Genomic DNA, 21,472 nt, shown 5'->3' on the forward strand with positions numbered 1-21,472 from the left:
GTCTAGTGGAAGGTGTCCCTGCCTGCGGCAGGGGGGTTGGAACTAGATGATCTTTGAGGTTCCTTCCAACTCAAACTATTCTATAGATTCTGTGAATCTATATTGAGGAGAGGCAAGAGGACACAGGTGTCAAAGCAAACAAACTCTCCTTTATGCTTCATGAACATTTTTTCCTGCTCAGCAGGTTGGACAACCATGCAATGCTGGCAGGACAGATAGGACTGACTTTGCCATGGCCCCTTGAGGTCCAATGGGAGGAGGGGGAAGCCTCATATCTGTCTATCTCATGTGATGAACACAACACCCAGAAGATGGTTGGGAGTATCAAGTCCACATCTCCCTCTCTTTGTACCTCCCAGACTGCCAGTGGTGGGTTGCTGTGAAGAAGTTCTTGGGGAATGTAATGAGAAAATGGACCTTCAGACCTCTGCCAGGGAGCTGTGAGAACTGAGGTAGGCAGTGGTGGTCTAGGGAAAGGTCATGTATTTTCACACACATTGCTGAGGCAGAGGCACAGGTTCTGTAGTGGGCTGTTGTCTTTACAGTTGATGTCTCCACCAACCCCATCTGTGGATATGAGGGGTACAAGAGGTGAAATCATTTGCATCTCATTGTGTTCTGTACTGTATTGCCTTCTCCTTTTGCTTCAGGCAGGGGATGAGGAAGGAATCCTCTGTCATATCTCTGTTTTCCTCCTCAACATGGGGAAAGAAGTTTTGAGGAGTCGGTCTTTTATATTAAAACACTCTGTGTCTGTGTATGTGGTGGAAATTTATTTTAAGCAAGCCCCAGGGAACACTGAGCAGCTGATTTCTGATCTGTCAGATAGGGCATAGATGCAACCTCACAACCCAAAACACCTGCTCAAGGTTTCAGACACCCATCCATGTGCACCCTCAGCTTTGTTTCTGAAAACAGAGCATGGGCAGAAAGAGGGAGAGAAAGAGGCAGCCCATCATCATGAAACATGGCCAGCATTAGGCAAGCAGGTAAAGGTGAAGCTGCTGGGAAAAATAACAGGATTTACTGGAGAAGGAAAATGCACCTGTCTGCTCCTTGCATAATTCTCCTTGTGCCTCTCCCAGGTGGCACGAGGGGCAGGGTTGTTTGTTTTGGGGAGTGAGGCTGATGATCAAACCCTGCTGGGGTTGGCCCATGCTGTCACGTGTTGTTCAATGCTCTTTGGAACCAAACAACGTCAGAGAGACAGGAGGAAAGGAGGAACACCTCCATCCTCCTCATCCTCCTCACCTCCCTCCCCCAGCTCCAGCTGGAGAACAGCAGCAATGCTTGTCTTGGGTCTAGGCTCCATTCATGGAAAGGTAGATACACCTGGGGTGATAACAGCCCCCTTGAAGGCTGCTTTGCACTTTAGAAAGGGAGCCTGGGCCAGGTGCCCCACTTCTTCCTTCTCCTTGAGCACCAGGAGAAGATGCTGGCAAACAGTGGCCAGCATGCAGAGAAAGTAGTAAGGTTGTTGCTGATGGGAAGATGTTGATCTTGAAGTGTCGGTTAGAGTTAATATTTGACCAGGTAGTAAAGGAGCTGGTGGGGGATTTTGCACAGGACCTGTTCTTGAGAAGAAACTGCTATTTGTCTCCCAGAAAGAGTAGTTTCATGCCTTTGGCTCACTGTTCCTTCAGGGCGTTTGTTGGTTGTTATTTGCCTTTTCAGCTTGGGCAATTGCCACTTGCAGTCTTGTGGCAAGGCAAATGTCTTTGGACCTGAAAAAGTCTTTGCTTTTAATTACAAGTGATGGGCAACTAATCTGCCAGAACAGAAGGGGAGAACTAATTTAGTGAAAATCTCCTATGGTCTAGGAGTAAATAACAGGTGGCAGCAAGTAGTGGTGTTGAGTTCCCCTTTTCCAAAGTTAAGCTCCCCTTTTCCAAAGTTAAGCACAGGAAAAAAATGACAGTGAGAGTCACGGAGGTTTACAGACAGTGGGCGGAAGGTACACGATGTTCGTTCCCCTTGATGGAGCACTTGATAGAGGCCGCTCATGCATGAAACGAGATTTCAGTGGGGGATCTCCAGTCCTAGGGACTTAAGTGCCTGACCAAGATCAGCCATAGGAACATCTCCAACCTGGCTCCCTGCCATGAAAGAGAGCTGTGAGGGGAAGAAGTTACTGACTAGCAAAAGTTTGGAAAGTCCCTATCCCAATCATCATTTTGCAAACAGTTTCATTCTTCAGGTGATTGAGGAGGAGATTTTATGAGGTCCTGCATTAACTTTGGAAGGTGTACATCAATAAAGAGGTCTCTTTTTTCCCATAGCTTGAGCTGCACTATCAAAGAGTTTAGGTCCAGCCACCTTCCTGCCAGCTCTCCAAGGGCAAAAAACAGTGCAGTCCTAGGAGGGAAGTTCTCAATAAACATGAGATGAGGAACTTCTTGGGAAGAACTCTTGGTGGTCAGTGCATGAGAGAGAAAAGCCAGAAGACTGGTGCAGGACAATGAGGTCTCTGTAGGGTGAGCGATATAGGAAAGTTGCATGACCCATCCCACGTGAAGCCAATCTCAGGCTCTGCTCAGGGGATGTGGGGAGTGCGTGAGAGACTCAATGATCTCCATGAAGGGTAAGAAAGAGACTCAATGGGCTCCATGAAAATTGGGCAAATGGGGGAAAGTAAGCCTGAAGTTACCCACGTATGGCAGTGAGAGTGGCTGCTAGGGTGAAACAAAGAACATTGATGGACACGAGGTGCAGCATCTAGAAACAGAAGTGGAGATCACTTTGTCTGGAGTAACACCTCTATGACTTAAACACTAGAGATATGTTTTGTTGGGACAGGAGGGAAATCAGGCTCAGTCTGTCCTGAATTGATCCAGAGTTAATACCAGAGATGTTTTTCAGAAGAAACTTGAGAGCTGGAGAACAGATCATCTATATTTGTAGTAGTAAGTTGAATGGGACCAGGTTATGGGCAGTGAAATGTGCTTGCTAAATGACTAGCTTGATGTTTAGAAGTTATCAGGATCTTTGTTTGAGTCAGGTAGCCATCTCCTAAACAAATCTTGGGCACAGTTCAAGGGTTAGCATAGACCAGGGACAGTTCTTGGTACTCATCATGAACAGTTTGGAGGCAAAGAGGTCTAATGAGTACTCTTCCATTTCACCAGAAAACTGTCCCTGGACTTTTTAGTTGCTAATATAAATGTAAGATTGCTCCAGTCAGGTTGATTACTCGAGACAGCTTCAAACATGGGTTATTGCTAAATCCTCTAGCCTTTTCTGTCAAAGAAGCCACTGAAGTAGGTGGAATATGTAGCCCTTAGGTGTCACTTAACACTTACAGAGTATGGTCCTGTTGTAGATGTTGATTTGAAAGAAAGTGATCTAGCCCCATTTGACAGATCCTAAGCTGTGGAAGTCAAGAGTTTATTTTTTTTTCTAGCACAAATATGGTTTATAAAAATCTTGTGCAAAATCTTCGCAAAATAACAGGGAAATGTTTGATTCAGACTAACAGGACAGGAGTGTTGTCCATGGAGAAGTTAAGACAAAAGGAAGGAAATAAAATGCTGCACAGACTCTGAGTTAGTGTGACCTTTTTTGATTTCTACATTTCCTTAGTGTTTGTGATTGGAGTTCTTTTTAGACTCTTTAGATAACAAAAAAGGCTACAGTTGTGAGGAAGGAGCATGTCTTTCTTTAGCTTGATACAGCTCCATATTCAGAGAAATGAGGATCAATTAAATGGCTTAAAAATAGGCTCCAGCACCATGGTGAAACCCCTAGTCTTTTCCTAATGCACTTGGATGAAATCAGCGGTGTTGCACTTACATCCTTTCAAGACAGATACAGGAAATTTACTCAAAAAACCTGGACTTCTTGCCTCTATGACTAGTTGTGATGGGAGAAAAGAAATGGATTGTTGGAGGTAACAATGAAAACCATCTTGGTATTCCATTTTTAGCACAATAGAGCTCATGGCTGTATCTGTACTATCAAATAAAACAGATAATTTAATTTAATTTTATAACTGCTACTGAACACAGGTCTGATGTTTTCAAAAATAGTCTATATATCACCACAAATCTTGTTTCTGGGTAGAGATAGTTCAAATCTCATCACTGTGTTTATGAAATCAAGAATAAAAATAAATCAATAAATAGATAAATAGATAGATAGATAAATAAATAAATAAATAAAAGCAAGCTTGCAATACTGGCAGTGTTTCTTGATTGCCATATTGTCATCCACTCACTCACTACCAAGAGTTGTTTGTACAGTTCTTCACACTTAATTTTCAGTCTTGTCATCCTGAATATTTCAGTGTCATCATCAAAACTGGTTGCTAATTTACCCATCCCCTTTTCCAAATCAGTTGGGAATATTGAGATGTGGCCCATGCAAACCTCATTAAGTACAGTAAGGTCAAGTGCAAGGTCCTGCATGGGTGGGGCAATCCCAAGCACATCCTTTGAAGTGTTCAAGGCCAGGTTGGATGAGGCTTTGAGCAACCTGATCTAGTGGCAGGTCTCCCTGCCTGTGGCAGAGGGGCATTTGGAATGAGATGATCTTGAAGATCCCTTCCAACTCAAACCATTCTATGAATCTATGATATGTGAGACTGCATGGACTTTATTGTTTACAAAGACTGCATGACTCAACAAGCCTTGAGTTAAAACCCCAGAGAAAATTACTGTTAGTAACAACAAGAGATCATAGTTATTGGTTTAAGAAGACATTTATTTTTGTGTGTGAATAAAATAATAATATATATATTGCTTCACATCCTCCAAGAGCTGCATGAACCTGGACTGACTGAACATCCAAACATTCCCGTGAGGTAGGCTGGAATAGGTGGCCAAGGTGACAGAGCGGCTTTTGTATTAAAAGCAAAAAAGGAAGTGACTTCAGTGAGGAAAAACCTGGATCTCCAGAAGCAGTGTGCAGACAGATGTGCCTTCTGAAATCTTCTTTTAATGCTCATTTGCAGAAGGGTTTAGATAGAGAAGGAATTCATCAACATCACCTCCTCAAGGCAGTGGAAATGTTGCTGGTATAAGGGCACTGACCCAGTAAAGCCTTCTCTTCTTACACCGGCAAAATCCTGTAAGGATACAAAGGATCTTGTTATTTTGCTGAAACGTAGTCTAAATCTCTAAAAGCCTCAATACCTGCTAACCACCCTTAAGAGTAAATGTACAGGATGAGTTCATATATTTAGATGCTTACATCTGAGTATCTAGGTCTGCAGACATCCAGTCCACACGAACTATGCTCACTGGCAAACTAGTTGTGTTACCACTAGTAATACAATTTTGATTCAGCTCACTTCAAAATAAAGATCAGGGATTTGATTTAGCTACTGAATCACACAAGTCTAGGGCTATTTGAAGAGCTCTGGGGTAATCTGCTTGGCCTCCAGCCATCTTTTCCAAAAATAAATGTTTTTCCATAGGTCATGAGCTATCTTATCCAGACCTGTATATAAGGTTTAAATGGTCCCAGACACCTCAAATACCACTAAACATCTCATAGAATCATATAATCATAGAATGGTTAGGGTTGGAAGGGACCTTGAAGATCATCTAGTTCCAAAACCCCTGCTATGGGCAGGGACACCTTCCACTAGATCAGTTTGCTCAAAGCCTCATCCAACCTGGCCTTGAACACTTCCAGGGATGGGGCAGCCAGAACTGCTCAATGTAGCCTACTGAATCAGACTCTTTGTGTCCAATATAAAAGACTTCTTTTCAAGTCACTCAGTAGGTTGAGTCCTCAGCTGGAAAAAAATTTATATTGTACCTCAGAATTCCCTGCTGGTTTCAATTTCCACTGCTGCATTTATTAATCCAGCTGAAAATGTAACAGCCCGATAGGAAGTTTTAATTCTGAGCATTATCATCCATCAATATCCCATAGGAGCACATTCTTCCAAGAAAGAGTATGTCTGTAGAAAAATTACACCTGGAACCAAACTCAAGAGGTCTTGATCCTCTCCCAGCCCCAATTCTCCTTTGATCAGCCCTAACAGATGTTCTTGCAGAAATTTGATGTTGGAGACTGCCATCTGCTCCTACCAAACTATTTGCTGTCAGTAGAAATTGCTTCCTAAAGAGAATGATCGTTCATAAAGACTGAGGGATGACATCACTCCTTTGTAAAATCATCTGATAATAGATTGTTTCTGTACCATTCACTTTCCTGAGTTCCTAAGTGGATGCTTCTTTAGCATCTTAATCTCCTGACAACAAACGTATCCTAGTATTGGTATGACTTGAGTTTTCCCAAAACTGCTGTCTGACTGAGGATCTCCATGTGCTGAACAAATGCTATGAAACCTCTTCCCTAGAGCCATCTCATAGTACTTTCTTCAGTTTCTGGGAATCTTTAAACCCTGGAATGTCTACAAGTCCAGAATAAGGAGCTTTGAAAAATGCAGAAAATACGGATCTGAGTCTTTCCTTTATTTTAAACTGGGCTCTGTCCAGTCACATCAATGGCTGAGGATCTGTCTGAACATCTCCTGATGAGATATGTCATCATAATTGCCCTGTTCATCAAAAGACACAGCAACATCCTCTAATTTGCCACTGAATTCAGGGTATGTGATATACAGGCGCTGCAGCTGGCAATGATCATCACATGGCCATCAGCAGAACCAAACTATTCTAAGAATTAAATGCCCGAGGACTATGTTTTAGCCTAAGCTAAAGTGCATTCCCCAAAAGCATGTCCAAAACCTTAAGGAAAGAAAAAATCTTGCTGCCAGGGAAACACCAAACATTATTAGAAACTGGTCTCCACAGTCAGAAGTGAAATGCACACTCAGTTGTCTCCAGTCATTAACAAGTTCACTGTTCTTCACCTTTCTATGAGCTGCACAGTGGTGGAAGGAAGGAGACATGGAAAGAGAATGAGAAGCAGAGTTCTGTGGACGGTTTTCCTCCTTTAAAATTGATTTTTCTAGGTCATTTTGGAACTAAAAAGAACAGAGGAAGGGAGGAGACATTGTTTCCCCTGATGGGTGAAAATATTGTGAGATATTTTCCTAATATTTTCTTGAAAAAATTTTATTTCACCCATCAAAATTCAAAATAAAGTGAAAAATATTGAATTTTAGAAAAATTTGACCCTCCTGAACTTTTGCTTTCATACATAGCTTCCATCAAAATGAATTGTCTCCTTAAACACACATCTGTGATGTATACATGTTCATCCTCCATCTGGACTTTCTCAGAAATGGCTGCCCTGCAAGCCTTATGGGGTTGTGCATATTATTCAAAGAAACCATAGATAAAATGGCAGGACAATAATGCCCTCTGATGCCCTTCAGTCCTGCGGCACTTACTTTGAACAACATTTCAGCAGCCCCCCATGGCACGACCCCGAGACCTCGAAGGTGGGTGGGCATGTCCCAGCACGGCAGAAATTTCCCTGGGTCCTGCACTCTGCGGTGTCAGCAAAAAGAGGATCTGCAGAACCTGTAGGAAGTGGGAGATGTTAAAATCTCAGTTTTCAGTCTAAAATTATGAAGAATAAATATGCAATAGATCATATGTTGCTTTTTTAGGGAGAGTGCCAACATGAGCACAGATGAGGGTGGTGAGGCAGTGGCACAGGTTGCCCAGAGAAGTTGTGGCTGCCCCATCCCTGGAAGTGTTCAAGTCCAGGCTGGATGAGGCTTTGAGCAAGCTGGTGTAATGGAGGGTGTCCCTGCCCATGGCAGGAGAGTTGGAACTAGATGACCTTCAAGGTCCCTTCCAACCAAAACCATTCTATGATTCTACATTCTTGGCCCCATCCACTGCATAGCACCATCCCAACAGCATCAGTTTTTGCCTGACAGGTGATGGTTGCTTTTTTCATCCTATGATGAAAAAAACACACTTCTGCTTACAAGCCCTTTTGTTCTTCGTAGGATTTACTTTGCTTCTCACCTGGAGCAGCCTGGAAGAGAAGGAAGACAACAGCAAAGAGCAAGTAGAGGATCCTCATGGCTGCCAGTTGTTTGTAGACTGTGTGCTCCTGCAAATTGCCTGAAAGGCCGATGGAGGATGGAGTTTGTTTGAGGAAGAGGCTAGGAAAGGCACCTGGTATTTATAGGGCCTGTGGGATTGTGCAAGTTTGACGGCTGAGTGCTTTGTCAATGAGTAACTGCAACCAACCTTCTGGAAAGCAGACTGGTTATCCCCCTTATCGCAAGTTGCAATGAAACGTGCAGCGAACATGTTGCAATCCCTGAGGGTGAATTTCCACTGACCATGGCGGTTATATGACGTGACCATCAGCTGAGCTCCAATTCGCATGGATGTCGGAGACCTGTTTCCAACACAGGCATGGGCACGGGTCAGGCAGAGGGCTTGGGAGTCAGCCACCATTGGAGTCTAGTCCCACTGCTGACCCTGGATCCATCGCTCACTGACAAGTCACATAACATTTCGTTTCCGTCTGTCCATCCCTGTCACTGGGCAGATGATGTCAAAGGTAGAGGAAAGCATTGGGAAACATCAGAGATGATGCAACTTTGCTTTGTCACTTTTTAAACGGGTTTCAGGACATCCTCACCCACTGCAGAGGTCTCTCCCTTCTTTCATTCTCACTCACATCCCAACTTGAGTGCTTTGCATTTTTACCAGTTTTTGACATCTCCTTTTGTTTCCTCTCATATTGCCCCAAAAGGTTGGGAGAATGGGCTGATTCCATAAGAATCTAGGCAGACATAACACCTCAAAGTGCAGTATCTTCTTGGGCTTCGCTTCAGAGCATGATCCCTGTGACTGTGTATTTTCTGAGAAGTATTGATTAGGGGATCAAAGCACTGAAGGCTCTTCTTTACAAAATCCTGGGCTTGTAGATTTCAAACAACTGCAACAGCTGTGCACCCATGGGAATCCTCCCTTTGCCCAAATACCCTCACACATAATAAACAGGTTAATTTCTGTCGAAGCCCAGGTGTTTCTGCTGTTCCTAGATCTGGCTTTCTGGTTCAGTGGTTTGCTTCCTTATTACTTCACTTATTATATTTAACTGGGAGTTAATGGTATTTTTGTTCTAAGAATTATTCATAGGATGAAAACATTACTGATGGTTATGTTTAATCTACATACTAACAGGCAAGCTTAAGTGGCCGAGAAAGTAGCAACTAGATGAGTAACCTAAGTGTTTATGCAGCAAATAACAGTAAGAGAAATACTGATTTCTCTCTTCCGCCCATAAAATCTGATTAACCAGGAAACGCCAAATGCTCCAGAATGTCCTTTTTTGTACCCTTGCCTTAGAAATTATTTCTTTTTTTTCTAGCAAGTCTTCAGCTTTCCCCATTTCTAATGGAGAGGAGAACTGAATTGTCACTCTTTTCTCTTTCAGGGAGTGGGACACCCTGACAGAGAGACAAACACCTGACCTGCAACATGAACATGAAGAAACCAGGAAACAAAACCCTTTTGTTTTTATGAAGACCCATTGAAATGTGAGTTTTCTCCACCTGCCTTTCATGTAGACAGGATAATGGTGTTGCGACGTTTTGCAAACAAAAGTGTGTTTGTTGAGCACTCATTGCTTCTTAAAGAAGCTCATGTTAAAGAGGAGTCATGTTTTCCCCACATACAATCAGAACGTGGCACTGGGGAAGGTGGTGACTACTCTTTGCTATCACACACAGTATTCAAACCAGCTTCGCTTGCTTTCAGGGATGTACTGTTTCTCACCTATGGAACAGAATAAATCTATGATCAGGGTCAAATTGTTTAAATTTCAGTGATGCAAATTTCCATAGCATTCACAGATTTTGCTGAACAACCTTATTTCTCGCAGAAGGAAAGCAGCCCTCTAGGAAACTGAGCGACACTTTAAGCCCTGCAAGCATGGGCACCCTGAAAATGTCAGTGCAACAAGAAAATTCCATGACTTTGGCTCCTAACAAAAATAAAGGCAGGTGCAAGCTGCTTGCTGAAAACCAGGACAAACTTGTATAAAACACCCGAGGAACAGGGCAATCCGTACAGCACAGCAGTGACGTGAAACTGGAACATGACAGTGCGTGTGTGGAGCTGTGTCTCAAGGTAGTCAGGGCTGGGGAGGAGTTCTGGAGATCTCTGTTGAATGTTAGCTTCCAGACATGAGCTGGGAACTCCAGGACTTGCAGGTACCTACCCAATAGAGATAACAAGCTCTCTAAGCAAACAGGTGTTGGGGGGACTTGACTTAAAACCTTGTGCAAGAATACTGCAATGCAAATAAGACATTAGAGATTCCGTGAGAATACTGGTAGCAAAAGAGAGAAAGGGAAGACACACGTGACACTCAAAAGGCATTTAATTTTACCAATATAAATTTAATTTTAACAATAAGTTAATTAATTATGATAATAATACGTTCCTCAATTGTGCCCTTTGTCTGATGCTTCCAAGGCTTAGCAAACAAGATAAAAGAACATAGACTGAAATCTTATAATCATTTTATCATCATAACCATGTACACACAGGGCAATTTTAACAAACACATACAAGTATTCCTACTTTTGTAGCTTGCTAGTCATCTTTGACAGTTTTCTATGTGGGAAATCAATGTTAACCAAATTTAGCGCTCTTTCCTTTGCAGTGTATTAGGGTGTTTCTCTTCCATGGCTGACTGTAGATACACGGTGATCAGAGATATGCACTCTTTGCACCTCTGTCTGGATCACTACAGGCAAAGCTGGCATCCAACCTGCTTCTCCAATGCATATTACATCTCTTGACATATAGACATATCACGCACAGTTCAGGGAAGGAGCAGCTCAGACCAATCACACTGCAAATCCATTTGTAGTCTTGACCACTGTCATGTCCATTTATTAACTTGCCACCCCTTTGGCATCGTCTTGCTAAGGGCACAATGAAAATGGGAACATGAGGACTGACGTTGCTTCATCCATGGAGCTATATTAGTGGAAATCCTCTAATAGATACATTTTGCTCTGTGCAAAATACTCCCACATGTGACTTGTCAGTAGAGTGTTTTATGTCACCACAAAGATGATCTGAGGGCTGGAGCACTTCTCCTATGCAGACAGGCTATGAGAGTTGAGGTTGTGAAGCCTGGAGAAGACAAGGCTCTGGGGAGACCTTCTAGCAGCCTTCCAGGACCTAAAGGGAGTCTACAAGAAAGCTGGATTTTGCAAGGGCATGTAGTGATATGGGATAATGGCTTTAAATTGAAAGAAGGGACATTTCAATTAGATCTAAGGAAGAAATTCTTCCCTCTGAGGGTGGTGAGGCACTGGAACAGGTTGCCCAGAAAAGTTATGGATGCCCCATCCCTGGAAGTGTTCAAAGCCAGGTTGGATGAGGATTAGATCTAAGGAAGAAATTCTTCCCTCTGAGGGTGGTGAGGCACTGGAACAGGTTGCCCAGAGAAGCTGTGGCTGCGCCATCCCTGGAGGTGTTCAAGGCTGGGTTGGATGAGGCTTTGAACAACCTGATGTAGTGGAAGGTGTCCCTGCCCATAGCAGGGGGCTTGAAACTAAATGATCTTGAAGGTCCTTTCCAACCCCAAACATTCTATGATTCTGTGATCCTATGATTTCACATGGGCTAAATGGGTGTACAAGGCTCAAAGCAAAGACCACAAGGCATGTTTTACCTCTGTTCTTTCATTAGTCCTCACTGTGCTTGTGGAAGCTATGATGGTCCTTTATTAGAGAAACTTCTTAAACTTTTTAGAGGAAGAAAAGTACAGCAGAGCAGTTAATGAATCCTGATGTGTGATACTGAAAAGGCACAAGAGGAGGCTGGAGAGCCCCTGTGCCCATAAGGTTCAGAGATGCTGCAATGCTGAGGTCTGGAAATCTCATCAATTATTACCTACCCTTGGTTGCTTTGATCTCAGTTGCATGTGTCCTCATGTTGCAATCCATACAGTGAGTCAACATCAAACAGACTTTTACATGAAAACACTGAAAATTGACATACAGATGCAATGTCCTCTGCGCCTCTAAAGCCCATGCAGAAGGAAGATTCCTTTGTAGACATGAGGATGAGAAGCAATAATAATCAGTTTCTAAGATGAAGCCTGGGAGGCAGGATCTCCTGTATGTCATGGAGAAAAGACCAGTACTGTTCTGGTCCTGCATGATGAGTTTCTTGATATGTCCACCAGAGCTAATGATGCTAGAGTGATGCTTTGCCTGGAAGGGGCTGAGGCTTCTGTGTGGATGGTATCATATGAAATATCACAGAAGCTTTAATTTTTAAGACTTACCATGCAGTTGATGGCCAACTAAAACACCAGAAGCGTTTCGTTAGACAGTGAGCAGCGTCTAAATGCTTGCCTCTGTGCAGCACAAAAATGACTACTCCAATGGTGTATCAGGTAGATTTCTGCTGACTTTGGCAACATCATAATCAAAAGTAAAATCACTGGAGCTTCATTGGCTCTTGTTAGGCAAGAAGCTGATAATGTTGCAGCCACAAGAATTGGAGTCATATATATCAGACAGGTCAGTGTGGCATTGACCTTCATTTGCATATGGATGCTTGTTTTCATGTGTAATGGACAAGTCCATTGTGTCTGATACAGCATTGAAACGGGCTGCCCAGGGAAGAAGTTGAGCCACCATCCCCAGAGGTACTTAAAAGTTGTGTAGATGCAGTACTGAGGGACATGGTCTAGTGGTGGACTTGGCAGTGGTAGGTTAATGGTTGGACTTGATAATCTTAATGTCTTTTCCAACCTAAAGGATTCTATGATTCTATGATTCTATAACCTATCGAGTTGCAGCTAATACAGTTAGCAGAGTCTGAACAGTGATTCAGATGACCTTTCTGTGTCTGTACAAACAGATTAAATAGTGTGAGGATGTGATCACTGAAAACTGGTCATCCGTAATATTAAATTATTAGAACAGCTGTGGCAGATTTGTCCTCTACTAGCACTCTGTCAAAAATTCCTGGGATGTTTGAATGATTAGCCCTGGCTAGAAACTGTTCCAGTAAGCAGTCTGATGTGGCCACCTTGTTTTGGAGGCTAAGACAGTGCATGATATGGGTATGGTCACATCAAACCATAAGATCTCAGGGACTAGAGAAAGGCATGTTTGCTATTACAGAAGTATAACTTTCCAGTCTGTATTTGCAACTAATCACTTTACGGGTATTCATATTTGTCTGATTTTGCATCAATTGCAAATAAGCCTTTAACCAAGTGTTCAAGCAACCATCTCCTTTCCTTATAATAAACTACTCCAATTTACTTAATTACTTTATTCTAGCCCCCTGGAAAGCAGCTCATATCTTCAGAGGTCAATATCACAGGTAAAACCTGGCTATGTAAACCATGACATAATCATTTTCCAGTTGTGTAATGCATGCAGGGGCTGCAGTATTTACTTTCTACCACCTGGTGGGCTTCAGGGCTGGGGATGGAAACAGAAGAAGCAGCACCTGGCTGGGGACCAAGAGCTCTTTCCTTGTGCCCTCATCGCCAAAATATTTGCTTCCCAATTTCTAGTTTAAGACAAGTTTCAGTTAGTTTTCTTGCTGGAACTGTGCCCTTTGTGGATTGGAAACACCTCAATATGTGACTAAGTCGTTTCTTAGAGGTCAGAGACAGGACCCTAAGCGTCTCCTTGGTATCTACTGTCTCTGTCCCTTAAATACTTCCCTGAGGATAAGGATAGATAAACATCTATCAGGTGTAAATGCAAATGCACCTTGTAAATCTGCTCTCTTAGTTCATCTCGCCATCCATGGACTGTGTTCTCCACCACACTGGCCCCATGCTGGGGAATGAGGCTTGGTGCCGTCTTAGCTGGGAGCAGGACTGATTCTGCAGCCTCTGCCGAGGCCAGCCTGAAAGAGGAAAACGAAGCCATTGAGTTGTTAATTTTTGAACCCTCTTGTTCACAGACGCACTGATAGGGCATAAGTCAATCTGATTTTCATCTGCTGAAGTTGACAAAATGCTCAAGGCCAATTGCAGGGACTCAACCCCACAGCAGCTAAGAGAGTCACTTCCAGCTTTTTGCATAAAGGTCTCCACAGAGCCACCCACGGTTAATAGCTCCCGCTCCCCCGTGCATGACTTTGCTGGGATACCACGCCTTTGATGGCAGCACCTCAACCTCCCCGACCTAGGGTGGAATTCCTCCTGGGTAATGAGCCAGACACTGCCAGGCAAATGACCTTTGGAAAGGCCAAGACTTGCTAGCAGTATTATGGGCTGCATTTCTCAAGAGTCCTCTGTACAGTTTTCACACCCATGTCTTTGCTGGGGGTGTAAAACCCAGTTTCACCCACCCATCACCTTTATCTCAAGCCCTTCAGAGGGCACTGTGTATGGTTTTGTGGATGTTGGTACACAGAGCACACGTAAAGGTTTGGCCTCGGTAAGGAATTAGAAACATGTATCAAAAAGTCTGACTCCTTATATTGCGAAAATGTGTCACGTCTTCACAGGCAAGACCCATGGATCACTGATCACCATCAGGTAAGAACTGCAAGGCACAGTTCTCTGGGCTGCCTAGGCAGATCTGAAACTTATTGTGAAGAAGTATATATTTGGCCTTAAAATCTGAGTTTTCTGTCTAACTCCTTCCATTCGGTTGAGGCAGAAGGACAGATGATGAACAGGGAAATTCTGATATGCCAAAAGTTATTCTGGTATACCTTCCCATGTGCTGATGGAGTCTTGTGATGGGTGACAGTGGAGCCAGTCCAATAGTGGGTCAGACAGAGGTTGCCAGAGGAAGAATGGGAAGGAGAGTTGTGTCAATGATGCAACTAAACGTGATGAGGATCATTCCTAAGGCAACTAGGATGGTCGGCCACATCCATACTGTTAAACTCTTTCACTCCCCAGAACAAGGTGGCTGAATTAAAACTGTGTACTGGGAATGGTCCCTGGCCCATGCCAAGCCCCAGCTGTGCCCAGGGACAGTTTGGGTTGGTGCTAGTAGGCCCAGGTCCAAACTGTGCCCACATTGGTGATACAAGCTTGATAGTACAGAGCCATGATCCTGTACCTTTGTCCTACACTGGTTGACTTGCCAGCAGAGATGTGATTCTGCCTTGGGGAACTTTGTTATGGATGTTCTCATAGGAAAATGTAGATAGAGTCTTTCTCTCTCCTTCCTCTGCATTCACTCCTCCTGCCCCAAAACACTCACCAGTTGCAGTATATTATTTGGATCAAAGCTGTTGCAATCACAAGTGAAATCTCTCACTTTTTCCCTACCAACTAATTGGCCTTTTTGATTAAAACAGGGTTTTTTTTTGTTCAGCCATTTCACCAGTATAAAGGACATAGGTTTTGTGCAGTGATTTAGTTGCAGGTTTAGTTCTGAGTACAGGAATATGACTTAAAATCTCAGAAGCATAAAGGAAGGAAGCAAGCAAGCTGTGGGACCAAATCCTATTCAGCAGGCAGCTTCTGTTCTTAAATAAGTGGCAAAATCCCAGGGAAATGTTCATACAAAGAAAAGAAAGTTTGGTTTATTTTCCACGGATGAAAGACTAAGAAGAAGTCGTCCATCTTCCACTGGTACAAACCTTGTAAAAAGGATGTGCTGAGACAGCAACATGGTCATGAGATCAGGCATCCAAGAAAATTGTACTGATAATAGCAAGGTGAGAAGGTCTGCTAGACTTTCCCTCTGCCTTTCTTCAACTGTATAAAGTAAGGACCTCACCCTGCTGGGGAAATGGATAAACAGTGGATTTTGCTTTTTTTCCTGATATAAACACATAACTAAATATGCTGTAGGCTGGAACAGTGAGATTTCTATAGATTTTATTTTTTTTTAATATACCTTGTTAATCATGATTTCCTTTGCACTGGAATTTGGTAGTCCCTGTTGTACCCTATTGGTACCCGGACAAGCCCTTCCCTAGTCGGAAGTAACCAACTGGAAAGGGAAATAGAGGCACAGACTGAAGCAGGTAGATGAGGGGAGAACAGCCAGCAATCTGCTGAGTCTTGTTAAGGTATTGCACATGGTTCAGTGGCAGCTGAACTTGCCTTGCTGGGTAATTGTGCAACTAATTGATGCTTACAGTAAATTTAAATTATCTGGGATAGCGACAGAAGTAGTATCTGAGCTACTCTGGCACCATCATCTGCATGTCCTTTTCTCTCCTGATTAATGAGAAAGATTGCTTACAATCCTCTTTCTGTCAGTTTATATATTTGAAAATGATGATGAAAATGCCCAGGAAAACTCTGGAAAGGTGGTAAACACACAAACCCATCCCATTTCTGGAAGTAAGTGTCAGTGGGAAGCTCAGAGAGAATATCAAGTAAAATATGAAGCTCTGCCTGTCTTTTTCTTAATCTTTTCTGTGGACATCTGGATCGCTGCAAAAGACAGGACCCTGGAGTATATGTGAAATGACTCTGCAAAATCTTTCCTAACTTTCATACCAGATGACTTGTCTAAGATCTCACAGAAGGTTGGTCAAGGCAGAGCCTTTTAGGCTTGGTATGGTGAGTCATATGTGGAGCCTCCAAAGATGCAAATTTGATTCCTTGCTTCAACAACCTGTACCCAAGAAAGTCTTTCCGTCCTTATGTTGGTAAAACCAGCAGAAGGTTTCCTCTCCCTTCCTTCCCATAGGTATTGTAAGAATTAATGTGTGAATGGTGACAATGCTCTGTGTCCCAAGGGATGCCGATACATCTGAGATGCTGTAAGGAAAAGGATTCTTTGGTATTATTCCTCTGTCAGCTGTGGCAGAAGGGGAATGATGTGCCGAGCTGGGCCATATGCTCCAGCTCCATGTTGTCACTTTCTTTCTTGGGAGAAATTCATATCGTGACTTCTTCACTGCAAACGTAAAGCATGAAACATCTGGCACACTTCTGGGCCTTTGAAAACTCAATGAACTGTGATAGAGCAAGGATTACTACTAGAAGAACAGTTACCTTCAAACTGATGAGCTCTTCTTGTATATGTCTTATTTAGACATTTATTCATTTAAAAAATTTACTCGTTTACATCTCACTATTAGCACTGGTGTCTGCACACAAGGATAGTCCTTGTGCTTTGTCTAAGTCTTTTGAACTTTGTTCAGATGTTCATCCAGCTGCTAAGGACACAACTTGATATTCACTCAGGAGTATATCCTGGATCTGCACCTGGAAAAACAAGTGAAAAATAGCAAAAAGAGGATTAAAAAAATCATTATGAATGCAAGTCTTGAACCTGGTGTCACAAAGAGATTAGAAGATTTGATTGAAACAGTGGATTAAGAAAATGTTAGACAACTTTGGCTCAGAAAAAAATATCTAAGAGAAAGGTTGAACCATGAGAGAGTGTGTATATGTGTGTGTGTTTTCAGCTTTGGGGATTGCAACAGAGGTAGATATAAGAAATTGCTTTGAGTCCTTTTTATTGTTGTTTTGCCCTGAAGTCATTCCAAAGAAATATTTCTTGTGGATGTTTTGGCTGATAATCCATCTCAAACCATCTGGTTTATGGTCTGATTTTAAAGATATCAGTGTACTATCTGAAAGCCCTTCTGCCTCCTCATATCAGCCACATGCTATCACTAAAATACATATTGAGAAAGAAATGATCCTCAACAACTCTCTGCTGTGGCAATCTTGACCTCACGTTATAACATAAGAACACAGCAATGCCCTCTTGGACCATCTATGTCCAGACCTTTTTGACCTTGCTGGTCCTGCCTGCCTTCACAGCCTCCCATGGCAGCAAGGTTGACAAGTTTGCAGTCTGCAAATGTCAAGATATCTCTCCTGGGTTGTAACTGCCAGTCCAAGTGACAGTCTGGGTTATTTTTCCCCTAGATGTGGCGTACTGAAGCACTTCTATCATTATTTTCCCACTCAGTCCATTTTATAAAGATCCTTGCAACTGGCACAGCTTTTAAATATCCGAAATAAAAAATGCAAACCTGGAGATTTCGCTCTTTGCTTCTTTTTCCATGTCATTGCTGAAGATATTTACAAAAATTCATTCACATGCTGAAGATTGAGGCACCTCATGGAACACTGGCAGTCACAGCCCTGGCACGTCCATCCTGCTCTGCACTAAGGTAGGGGTTAGCCTTAGATGTAGGGATGAAAGCCTCCAGGGATAGGCCTGATGAGAGAAAACAAGAGATCCAAAGCTTGGGATTTAGATTTTGATAGACTCCATCACTTCTCCAGCAGCAGCTTCATCAATGACTCAGATACTGAGGGAAAAAGAGGCTAAAGACCTTATTATTGGCACCAGTGCCTAGTAGTTCGCCTTCCTCCACAAACAGGAGGATCTTTATCCTTAAAAAAGGTCCAGCAGAACAAAAAGGACCTTGCCTTGATCACTAACAGGGAGATGTGACCTTGTCCTCAACTTAGGTACTGATCCTTGAGTCAACAGGGTGAAGGAAAATGAAAATGAAACTTCAACTTTCAGTGCTGGCATGGGATCGTGCTAGAAGTGAGTGTAGCCCAGTGACACAGGACTGGCACAGCTGCTTAGACAGCCAGAAAAAAATTTAATTGCCTGACAATATATTTAAAGTATCTGTAATTATTTTCACTAGACACAGAAAACTCAGAGCTGGACCTAATCTAGTGCTGTGAGTAGCGGTCCCAACTCAGGAAAGTTGGCCTTGCATTCACAGGCTTCATGTCTTCTTCTGGTCAAGCTCATTGTATGTCAATATTTAGAGTAAACTGTTTTGTATAATGGACATCAATAGGACTGATCACAATTTTCTGAAAACTCGATTTTCATTGGAAAATAAAGATTTATTTGAAACAGCATTTGTTTCAAGGATTTATAATTTCATGGAATATTTTTAAGCCTTTCTCTCTCACACTTTCCTGTCTGACACGGCCTCAAAAATTTCCTTGTTTATGCAAGGTAGAGTGTTTTAACTAGAAAAATTCAAAGAGTCTTAAGATTATTAAATAATTTGGTTATGAAATAACTTGTGACAACTTCCTTTGCCTGGCAGACATCAAGTTCTGCTGCCTGGTAAACTGTCCCCTTGACCAAATCTCATCACCAGCCGCCTCTTGCCTATCTTGTGACTCAAGTCACTCCTGCTTTTTTTTTTTTAAAAAAAAAAAAAATTTAAAAGTCTTAAAAGTCCAGCCCATCGAAGAGTAAGAATAGTTGTAAATCTCAGTGCTTTTTATGCAATGTAGAAACTGTTCCTATTGATTGCAATGAAAATAATACTTCTAACCAGAAGTATACCAGATTAATACTTCCTAGCAGATACCGTTCTTTCAAGAGCGTGCTAGCACTCCCAGCAAAAGCACCTAGCAACCGGTACTATATGGGGGGTTTTTCAGCTGTGGAAGTTCTGCAAAAGGAAACACCTGAGTTTCTTTCTATTCAGAGAAATAAAGGAACTGAAAATCACATTACAGAGACGGAGTGGTGGTATAAATCTCAGTCCTGGTTCATCAGCGGTCACAGCTGAGTGAATGCACTCAGCATGTATTGGATTTGCCATGTTCTTTAAGGTCCCTCTCAAACCAAACCATTCTATGATTCTATGGTTCTATGTACAGATTCCAGCTGGAATGTTTTTCCCCATGTCACAACTATGTGCATTTGGTCCAAAGTCAGGAGACATCTCCCTTGCCTTTGGATGCTTCCCTTGTTTATTTGTTTTTAGAAGACCCAAGGATATTAAACAACAGTGAGGGAGTGACATCTGGAGTACAGCCACCGACGAAATCCTCTGTTCACTCAACCCATTGGTGATACACCAGGAGTTTTGGGCCATGGAGAAGACTCTGGGGACACCTTTTAGAAGCCTTCCAGTACTTAAAGGGGGCCTACAAGAAAGCTGGAGAAGAAGTTTTTACAAAGTATGTAGTGATAGGGTAAGGGGTAACAGATTTAAACTGAAAGAAGGGAGATTTAGATCATAGAATCATAGAACGGCATAGGCTGGAAGGGACCTTAGAGATCATCTAATCCAACCTCCCTGTCATGGGCAGGGACGCCTCTCAACTAGATCAGGCTACTCAAGGCTCCGTCCAACCTGGCCTTGAACACCTCCAGGGAGGGAGCAGCCGCAACTTCTCTGGGCAATTTATTCCCAAGTCTTACCACCCTCGTACTGAAGAATTTCTTCCTAAGATCTAATCTAAATCTGTTCTCCTTCAACATAAACCCATTTCCCCTTGTCCTATCAGTGGACACACTTGTAAAAAGTCCCTCCTCAGCCTTCCTGTAAGTTCCCTTCAGGTATTGGAAGGCAGCTATTAGGTCCCCTCGAAGTCTTCTCTTTTCAAGGCTGAACAATCCCAGCTCCCGCAACCTGTCCTCGTAGCAGAGATGCTCCAGCCCCTGGATCATCTTCATGGCCCTTCTTTGTAGCCCTTTGTGGCCTTAGATCAGATCTAAGGAAGAAATTCTTCCCTCTGAGGGTGGTGAAGCGCTGGCACAGATTGCCCAGAGAAGTTGTGGCTGCCCCATCCCTGGAAGTGTTCAAGGCCAGGTTGGATGAGGCTTTGAGCAACCTGGTGTAGTGGAAGGTGTTCCTGTCCATGGCAGGGAGATTGGACTAGATGATCTTGAAGGTCTCTTCCAATCCAAATATGATTCTATGGGATAGGAGCCCTTAGTTCCATGTTTATCAGATAAGTGAGAATGGGAATCACAGGAGGATCTACACTTAGTTTTTTGGTACAGGGTTAGGAACAGTGGAAGCACCCTGAAGGACGTTGCCCTCCTTGGTTCATCAGTTTCCTCTGCTTTCTGTCTGTGGCTGTGATTCCCAGGCAATGTCAAGCTTAGGGCTGGACCCTAAGGGCTCTCTAGAGCTGTGATGCCTCGCTGTGGATGGTCTGAGCCCAGAGGTTGTCTATTTTTCCCTTTGTCTCCATCCCCCAAGACACTTGTGGATGGTGTCAGGCAAACTATGGGCAGAAAGGGGTCTTCCAGGGCTGAGTGGCTGGACAGGACAGCCTGTGTCCAGGTAGATTAAGCCCCTTGCACTGTAAGGCCAGCAGCATTGTCAAAGCCCATGTGCAATCGCACCACCCATGAATCCTTGGAAATGACCTTTTGGAGACACTCCATCTACCAGATACCCTTAGCTGATCTTCCTGACTGGCTAAATAATATTTGGGTGTCTACATGAGCTTCTGAAGATGTTAGTCCAGTACTATGTTCAGATATCACCATTCAGCCATTGTCTAAACGTCAGGAACATACCTACGTTGTTTGGAGATGTGAGCTCAAGGCTGCCTTGTTAAGTGAGTCCCACACTTGTGTTGTTCTCACGGATTTTTGGATCAATGTCCTCCTCTGTGTGCAAGATGCAGAACTGTGAGACTTTTCTTCCTCCTAAAAGCCTGATTCTGGCACAGGCATAGCAGCCTGGACTTGTTGTGAGGGGTGCACCCCTGGTGTGAGTATCTCATCACTCCATCGTCTCTTTTCATTATGCCTTCTATTTATGTCTTTTAAAATTCACCTTTAAAGGTCCTTTTAAAGAGTTTGATGACTTTTAATGAACTATGACACATGTAAAGTCATTCCTATAGCTTCAAGTCTCTTTTTTTT

At 43.0% G+C, this 21,472-nt stretch overlaps 1 protein-coding gene across 1 annotated transcript; it reads right to left on the reverse strand.

Annotated features, from left to right (window-relative positions):
* Nucleotides 1-7,302: 7,302 nt before the first annotated feature.
* Nucleotides 7,303-7,953, reverse strand: LOC147529200 (gallinacin-10-like). The gene is made up of 2 exons (XM_086624081.1): nucleotides 7,896-7,953; nucleotides 7,303-7,439 (listed from the first exon to the last, which is right to left on the reverse strand). The coding sequence occupies exons 1-2, from the start codon at nucleotides 7,951-7,953 to the stop codon at nucleotides 7,303-7,305; spliced, it is 195 nt and encodes a 64-aa protein (XP_086480207.1).
* Nucleotides 7,954-21,472: the final 13,519 nt, after the last annotated feature.

The sequence above is a fragment of the Tauraco erythrolophus genome, chromosome 2 (assembly GCF_009769465.1).
Source record: "Tauraco erythrolophus isolate bTauEry1 chromosome 2, bTauEry1.pri, whole genome shotgun sequence".
Lineage (NCBI taxonomy): Eukaryota > Metazoa > Chordata > Aves > Musophagiformes > Musophagidae > Tauraco > Tauraco erythrolophus.